General features: G+C 35.4%; 1 protein-coding gene across 1 annotated transcript; it reads left to right on the forward strand.

The window, feature by feature from the left end:
* The first annotated feature begins 997 nt into the window (after positions 1-997).
* LOC139713625 (uncharacterized) lies at positions 998-4,307 on the forward strand. Its single transcript, XM_071625334.1, has 4 exons — positions 998-1,216; positions 2,017-2,109; positions 3,034-3,210; positions 4,080-4,307. The coding sequence occupies exons 1-4, from the start codon at positions 1,103-1,105 to the stop codon at positions 4,305-4,307; spliced, it is 612 nt and encodes a 203-aa protein (XP_071481435.1). The 5' UTR covers positions 998-1,102.
* The last annotated feature ends 3,804 nt before the right edge of the window (positions 4,308-8,111 follow it).

Genomic DNA, 8,111 nt, shown 5'->3' on the forward strand with positions numbered 1-8,111 from the left:
ATTATTTCATATTTGCCTAATTCCCAAAAATCTATCATGCTGTTTTCATTCCATAAATTAAAGGACAAGTCCATCTTCATATACATAAGGATTGCGAGAATGCAGCAATATTAGTAGAACACATCAGTGGAAGTTTGAGGAAAATTGGACAATCCGTTGAAAAGTTACGAATATTTCAAGTATCTGTGCAGTCACTGCTGAAAGAGAAGACTAAATTGTATGATGTCACATGCATACAACTACATAAGGAAAATAAAAATATTTATAAAAGAATTTCACAAAACTTTACTTTTTCAATAAAGTGCACATTTCTTCGACTTGCTACTGACGTATGTTAAGGGTATTATTATTCCCCTGCCTTTTGAAAGAGAGAAGTCGAGTGTTCTTTTGTTATTCGAGCAAAATGGAAATAAGTTGAACTTTCTTTATTCTTTCTTTATATCGTTGCACTCATGTGACATCACAAGCTATAGTAGTCTTTTCATCCGGCCGTGACTGAGCAGAAACTTCAAAAATTCATAACTTTTTAACGGATTGTCCGATTTTGCTCAAACTCTCACTGATGTGTTCTACTAATATTGCTGCATTCACTTAACCCACATGTCTATGGAGGTGAACTAGTCCTTTAATTACTATGACAGCAATATCAGTACACCTTCGCCGTATACTCATGTACAAGTATACAGGCATGCCCCAAACCTCTTTTATATGCCTTATAAATTATTTGCACTAAGAAGCATGGAAGCATGTTAGCAAGCACTTAGACCGATAAATATGCCTTTTGTTCGATGGCCCTTGAGGAGCCGTCCGTCCGACTATACAGTTAACAATAAGAGGCCGACGAACAAGAGACTGATTTAACGGTCCAGCATGCACGACTATACAAAGTCGCACAACAACACTTCGTGGCTAATTTTTAGCACTCGTCGCGTATCTCCTCACTGAGTGGGAAGTGTATTGCGATTGCTGTATAATGATTGTAGTTTGATAGTGAGTGTCGACTGATTTGCGCCTTAATGTTCCTCCCACTTGGGTAGGTATAGCATCCCTGGCATTCCTCATCGCTGCTGTCTCGACACTTCACGTCGCCCATGCCTCGCCGATGTGGCACAGCACCAGACCGCCACACGGGTCCTCCGGTACTTGCGATCACAACATTTTGCAAAGGCGAATTGATTCTTTGTGGCACTCAACAAACGATGTCTTCGAAAATTTCGTAAGTACTCACAATCTTTAATAGACAAGATATCATTCTCTCTCACAAGTACGCACAAACAGAGAGAACTGCTCATGCGGATAGCGTGCATGGACACTTGTTTAACCCCTTTTGTGCCGATGAGCCAAATGTGAACAAATTCTGCACACATACCCATGGGCAGGAAATAATATATCATGAAGAGGGTTAAAAGGAAATGGAGGGGTGAAGTTCTGCCCTCTACAGGTGCAAAGTATGGTTTCTTGCACAAATTAGATAGTGTCATGGTAATTGTGGTTATAATTACGATAGCATAGAGAAGGTGAATAGCAACTTTTAAAACAATATGGCTGATGGTATTGTGATCATAAAGAATAACAACATTTGTAATGATGATGGAAACACTAACGGTGACTTTAAATGTCAGTAAGCTCATGTCGACACATGCTAAGGAACTGGATAGCTTCAGCAATTGTTGTTTGTGTTTTCGTAGTGTTCTATCATCAAACTATACCAATTACAGTGATAAGAACCCCTCCTAATGGACGAAAATTATGTCAAGTTTCTATTTTGGCATGTGGGAAGAGAGATTCGGACGAATGCAAGTTAAGAGTTTGTGGTCCCTATGTGAAACCATACTGGTTACATTGATAAAACTAAACTATTTTCCCACGATACTTTGATAATCATAATTCCAAGTCTATGAAGCAGTGTCATTTAATTTTAAGAAGCTTACACTCCATGCAGTTGTCCACCAATGGCAATGTATGTAGGATCTTATTATCACAGTGCGCCACGTGTTTTGTTTCTTTACCATGAAGAAACGAGATCGTCCATCGCAAGATTCGGAGGATAACGCAAGTGTTCGCAACCTGCCGGAGATCATAAATGAAAATCATGATGCAGTTTCAAACGTAAGAATCTTTTCGCTTTCTTTTCCATATCTATATTATCACATAACATCTGTATGAGTCATATGGAAAGGGGAGAGTGCCGTAAATACATAGACTGTTTTGCTTCGTTGTTCCGCATTTTTTTTTTTTTTTTGGCTCACAGAAAGATTTTGGCCAAGATGCTTTAACTTTCAAATTAAAGTGATCACTGTAATTTCCATACAGAAACACTCTGTAGAAAGGATTATCTTATTCATAATGGAGAAAATTCAATTTGTGCAGTGTTATATCAATCAAATACACGCACGCCTACGTGCTCCAAAAGCATTTTCAAAGCCTGTGCCAAGTCTCTTGTAACACCACCCTAATTGTCCAAAGGGGAAATTAAGATGATTTTCATAATTTCATAGCATGTCGTACATGAATCGACGGATCCATGTATAGATTTGTTGAATTCAAACGAGTTCCTTGAGCAGGTAAACCAATAATATGAAACATGAAAACAGAGTAAATGAACAAGGATAAAGGCAAATAGCAGGTTCTCATATTTCAAGAAGAAATACTAATGTTGTTATATAATTCCATTACAATAACACTTGCTTAACAAATTCGCCTGTATACAATTTATGCATGCTTATTTCTTTTGTTCTGCTTCCTTGAACCCACACTCATGTTGTTTTAGGCCATCATCCTTGTTCATTGTGATTTGCTATAAACTTTGGAAACATAATGATATTACATCTCAATTGTTAAAAATTCTGTAACTCTGTACACAGTAAGTCAATTTGAGGCAATTTGTCAGTGAGTTGCAATAACCCATAATGTACTTGTACAAATGCAAAAGTCTGGAAATGATTCGGAGGTCTCATATAGAGACAAGTCGAATACTCCAAACATTCCTCGACGAAGAAATAGTAACGGTTTCTAATTTATATACACCTACAGATTCCAGCAAGGTATGGTCGTTACCATAGAGATCTGAGACGCTATCAGAGCGCCTATGAGCAGATGGAGGATGACGAACACTTTCTGCAGACCGAATCTGAGATCCTTCGTTTCCATGAGGAGTTCGACATTATTCAGGAACTGATCACCAATGTCGTAAACTGCATTGAAAGAATCGTAAGTAATCATGGTCGTATTCGTCCAATAATGTCAGCTTAAAAAAAAAGAAACAAAAGTATCAACAACGGGAGTAAATTCACCAACACAGATCTACAAAACGAAAAATATGAAGTGGCTTTATATTTCCTTTAGGACGATGCATACAGTGAGTAGACACCTTGTAGAGTAGAGTATCTTGTAAGATTTCATCAAAGTACAATTTGTATATCGAAAGACATTCTAAACCTCTGTTTTTGGAAGCATTAAGTCCGACTGTGAAATGAAACCGAATCGAGCTAAATGACACACACGGTATTAGATAACAACGTCCAAAGGCAAGATTATTGTCTAAGACAAACACCGATATCCAGTATACTGTAGAGCCAGACTCGGTGGCTGGTAAACAGAACTCTCTCATTCACATTGTAATGGTTAGCGTTTCAGGACAAGGTGGGAACAAAGAGTAAGTGGAAGGAGAGACTCTTCGCTGATACTTTCATGTTTCATTTTGACATTATTTCACTGTAACATACTATATTTTATCGCCGAGTGTTTTCCCCATTTTCTCAATATTTCCTCAATACTCATACTTTATAGTGTGCCCTATTCAGGGAAATTATTTAACTTGAATAAAATCAAATTCAAGAGAAGGGGCAAGCCACCCTCCCCCGATAAGGACACATCTACAACAGGAATACAAGAAAGTTAACCCCCTTCAGTAATCTTCAGATATAAAGTGTTACCCGGATGGTATATTTTTCTTTTACATTTCGACACGTACTGAATTCTTATTTCTAACGTTTATCTGTATATACGATTCTTAAGAAAGTATCAAACCGGAAGGTTTAATGGCGCCTGATGTTTTCTTCTTTTTTCTTGACATGCAGGAAGGGGTACAAACGAACACCAGCGACATCGAAGTGCCTACCTTTCCTTCAGCGTCAACACCCATTACTATATCACTGCGGTCACGTTTCGTCCAGAAGCATTTCCAGACATACTTACGGTCAGTGAAGACCACTGTGCAGTCTTTGATCGACGCTCAGGCTGATACTCACACGACAAGGCAACGGCGAACTCTGACTGACGACCTCTTCGCCTACCTTGGACGTTGATCACTCTCGCTTGTCTTGAGTTAATTATTACGCTCTTTTCTGCGTTAATTTATTTATTTTCTTCTTCGCCGGTCGGTAAAGGCCTGTTCAATATTTGTATGGCGATATTCGCCCATTTTGTTGTTCTTTCACTAATTCACCGCAGTTTACCTATATCTAGTGTTTACCTCGTTTGGCATGGTTTATCTTATTGTTCATGAGGGTGTGCCTTCCTCTGGTAAAAAAAACAATGAATATTTTCCCTAATCGCGTATTAATGTTAACTATGTCTTAGTATAATATTTTGTATTATCTTCAAAGCACTTTGCTTGACGATAGTTTCACGTCTAATTTATGCTTATATAATGTTCAAAACAGTACTTAGGCCAATTAGAGATACTGTGCATAAGTTTCAACAAATTGGCAATAATATCCATGTATATATATTTATCTATTTATTTGTATGTTTCTGATGTCTAAAGACGCGAATCTTTAGATCCCCACATTTTCATAATCCAGCGAGTGACATGACATGGTGAAATTGTATTCAAATTTGATCGAGTACCCATTAATGGCGTAAATCACCAAATGGCTCTTTGTAGTTAAACGTCTGCTTTTGCAGTAGGTATGTCATTCTTTTTCCTATGTTGTTTTCTTCTATTGAGAGAATATTAAGAAAGAAATGGATGCACAAGACTCTTCGTTTAGTTTTCTAAATTTATTCCAGTATTTTCACCGAAAACTTGAAGAAGCTGATCATTCAGAAAGACTATCCAATCTATGTCGCTTAAACGGGGCAGAAAGGTAATAGTAAGTGTGCTGAATATGTTACTGCTTTAAAGGACAAGGAAATTGTGCATTCTATAGTAATCGTAAAATACACGGAAATGAAACAGCGCATGCCAACGGTGACTGGATCATTAAGGTACGTTCTCATATTATCAGTGCTCTGTAATGTTCTTGTTTTCAAGCTAAAAGATACGCGTCACAGTACTTTGTGTATATTTTATTCTCTATAATATGAAAATATGTTCTATTTCTTTGCTTATGGCTTTTGTGATGAAATGATTATGATCGAGATTCAACGGTGTTGTAATTTCAATAATGAAATTCATAACGCCTCAAAATTACAATCGTATTTTTATTCTCTACTTCATTGAAATATTATGATAAACATACATATAATATATATATATATATATATATATATATGATATATATACATATATATATATATATATATATACGATAACAATCTAAAATGGCTTTAGATTATTTCAGTTTTTTTTTTGTATGAATTTGTAGGTACTTCTCCGTGTAAGAATGTAAGGTTGGCGGCAAAATGTCCAACTTAAATTGTGTATTGTTAAATAAGATTTTTTTTGGGGGGGGGGGGGGGGTGGGGTGGGGGTTTATTTCAAGCGTCGTTTGAAAGAAAATATATATATATCTTGTTCAAGTCATATTTAAGTAATTGTCAATTTACACTTCTTTATCAATTACTACTTCATCAATGATTACTCTCTTTAGTCATACTGATGACAGTTGAAAGGGAAATGCTTTTTTCCTCCTAATGTGTACTCACATCAGATTTGATCTCTGTACTCACCTTTTGTATTGCTTTGTCAGCCTCATCGTATTATCTCGATATTAAAATCATATATTTATTACCGTAATTTCGATGCAATGTGTAATATTCCATTTGTCTACATCTTTCTTGTTCTTTTTTCGTAAAACTTGTTACGATATTTTTGTTTTACATGTTTCAAGTGAGTTAACCACATGCATCGTATACTTTAATTTCATTTCATTTATTAAGTTTCCAAACAAATCATACAGTGTTGTATTAACAACATCAATCCATGACAGTGTAAATTAACACATGATTTAGTTCAGTATAAAATTATACAAAAAGCATTTACATAGCACAAAATCAATTAAAATAATTCTGAAGGATACATTCATGACGGATAAATAAAATTGTGTGTGGAGGGAACCTACATAAAAACAGATGCTTGTGGGAGTACGATCCCCGAAAGAAAATAAACCGCAGGCTATCGCAGTCACACACACACACTCTGCACGCACGCACGTGCATTTGGGGAAGTATGCGTGCGCGTGTGTGTGCGCGCACACACACACACACACAACAAGGAGAAGAGAATGAGAAAGAAGAAGAGGAGAAAACACCAACAAGACCGTAATAGGGACAGTATTAATGACGGTATCTGCAGCTGCAAAAGGAAAGAAATATGAAAGAAAAGAATTGAAAATAAAACCATGTAGACCTGTTCTACAATCATGCCGAGTATTCTATATCAGTATTAATGATTCTAAAGCATCTGGTAAATCAGTATTATTAATTCATATTATAACCAGCGTACTGCAAAAGAAGTTTATATTTAAGCTTACGTTTGAATGAATACCAACCGGAAGTTCATCGTGTTTCACTATCTAAAGAATTCCAAAATTTAGGACCATTGTAAATAACAGAAAATAATACTAGAAAATGAATAATCAAACGACTATACAATTAACTGTCGTAGGAAAATAGCAAAATTCAAAATTTTCCGGTTACTTCATGAAACGAAACTGTACAATTGTGTAAAAGAAAAATACCTTTTGCTCTTTCAAAAATTAAGAGATTGAACACAATGACCCGTTTCACTTATCAGTTGTTGCTGTTGTTGTTGTTGTTTTTGAGTCCTCACAGAGAATCGGGGAGTCCCAATTTTTCTTTTTTTCTTTTTTGGTTTGGTTTTGTGATGCATTGTCACATTAGATCAATTTTAATCAATCAATAACAGTGTATATACAAGATAAAGTCTATTTCATAAAAAAATAGATACCGTCATCACATCAGAATCGTATTCATTTGTTTGTTTGTTTGTTTGTTTCATTTATTTATTTTTCTTCCAACACAATTTCATACATAAATCAAGATTCTTTTCATTGATATCGCATAGAATATCAGTAAGCAGATTACAATGTACATGATTCAAAGAAGGAAAATTGATGTGTAAATCAATTCCATTAATAAGATATAACTCGTATTACCAAATTTCCAAATAATTAAATGAGAAATTATGCGGAAGAAGGACTGCCACTAAAGCAAAAGCCTGAACACGTAGCAGCCCAGGACCTATCTACATAATACACATATATTGTTTGCGGAATGGGGAAATACTCCAAAATATAATATACTGTAAATGCATTATGTTTTATATTCTAGTGCATAGATAAAGTAAAGTGAATTATGATGAAGATGATGATGATGATGACAGGGTAATGATGGGGAAAATGTGATAATGAAGATGAAAGTGATGGTGGTGATTCTGAAGATGATGGGAATGAAATGAAATGATAGACACAGAAACATTGTCTTTTAATACAAGTTAAAAAATACATATCAGTGGTTGTTTCTGTTTAAATTGATATCCTTTTTTCTGTGTACTAAGGAAAGCATTATCATATAGCACAGAAATTACAAAGGAGTGGCCACGACTTCAAAACTGGAATATGTATTTGTAAATTATTTTCAAGGAAGCCGAGGGAATAAAACTTATTCATTAGGTATCTGATTCTGCAACTGCGTATATGTACTTAAGATAAAGCTTATCTGTACTTGGACATGATTCCAAATAGAAGATACAGATGGTTTGATATTTCCCTGCCATACAGTCGGATGCCAACTTCCGCACCTATAAAACCGGAGATGGAAATCAAAAAGGCAAATATATATATATATATATATATGTATATACAGATATAGATACATATAGATTACACAAGTATATCAAACAATCAACAAAACGGAACAGCCAA

The sequence above is a fragment of the Diadema antillarum genome, unplaced genomic scaffold, assembly GCF_040938485.1.
Source record: "Diadema antillarum isolate AM-2024a unplaced genomic scaffold, OU_Dant_1.0 scf00000044, whole genome shotgun sequence".
NCBI lineage: Eukaryota > Metazoa > Echinodermata > Echinoidea > Diadematoida > Diadematidae > Diadema > Diadema antillarum.

What these genes read in the sequence shown, in the direction of transcription:
- LOC139713625 (XM_071625334.1), top strand. Translation starts at nt 1,103, where the DNA reads ATGTGGCACAGCACCAGACCGCCACACGGGTCCTCCGGTACTTGCGAT. An exon ending in ATCATGATGCAGTTTCAAAC is followed by an intron (nt 2,110 to 3,033) that starts GTAAGAATCTTT and finishes ATACACCTACAG; the next exon opens with ATTCCAGCAAGGTATGGTCG. An exon ending in TAAACTGCATTGAAAGAATC is followed by an intron (nt 3,211 to 4,079) that starts GTAAGTAATCAT and finishes CTTGACATGCAG; the next exon opens with GAAGGGGTACAAACGAACAC.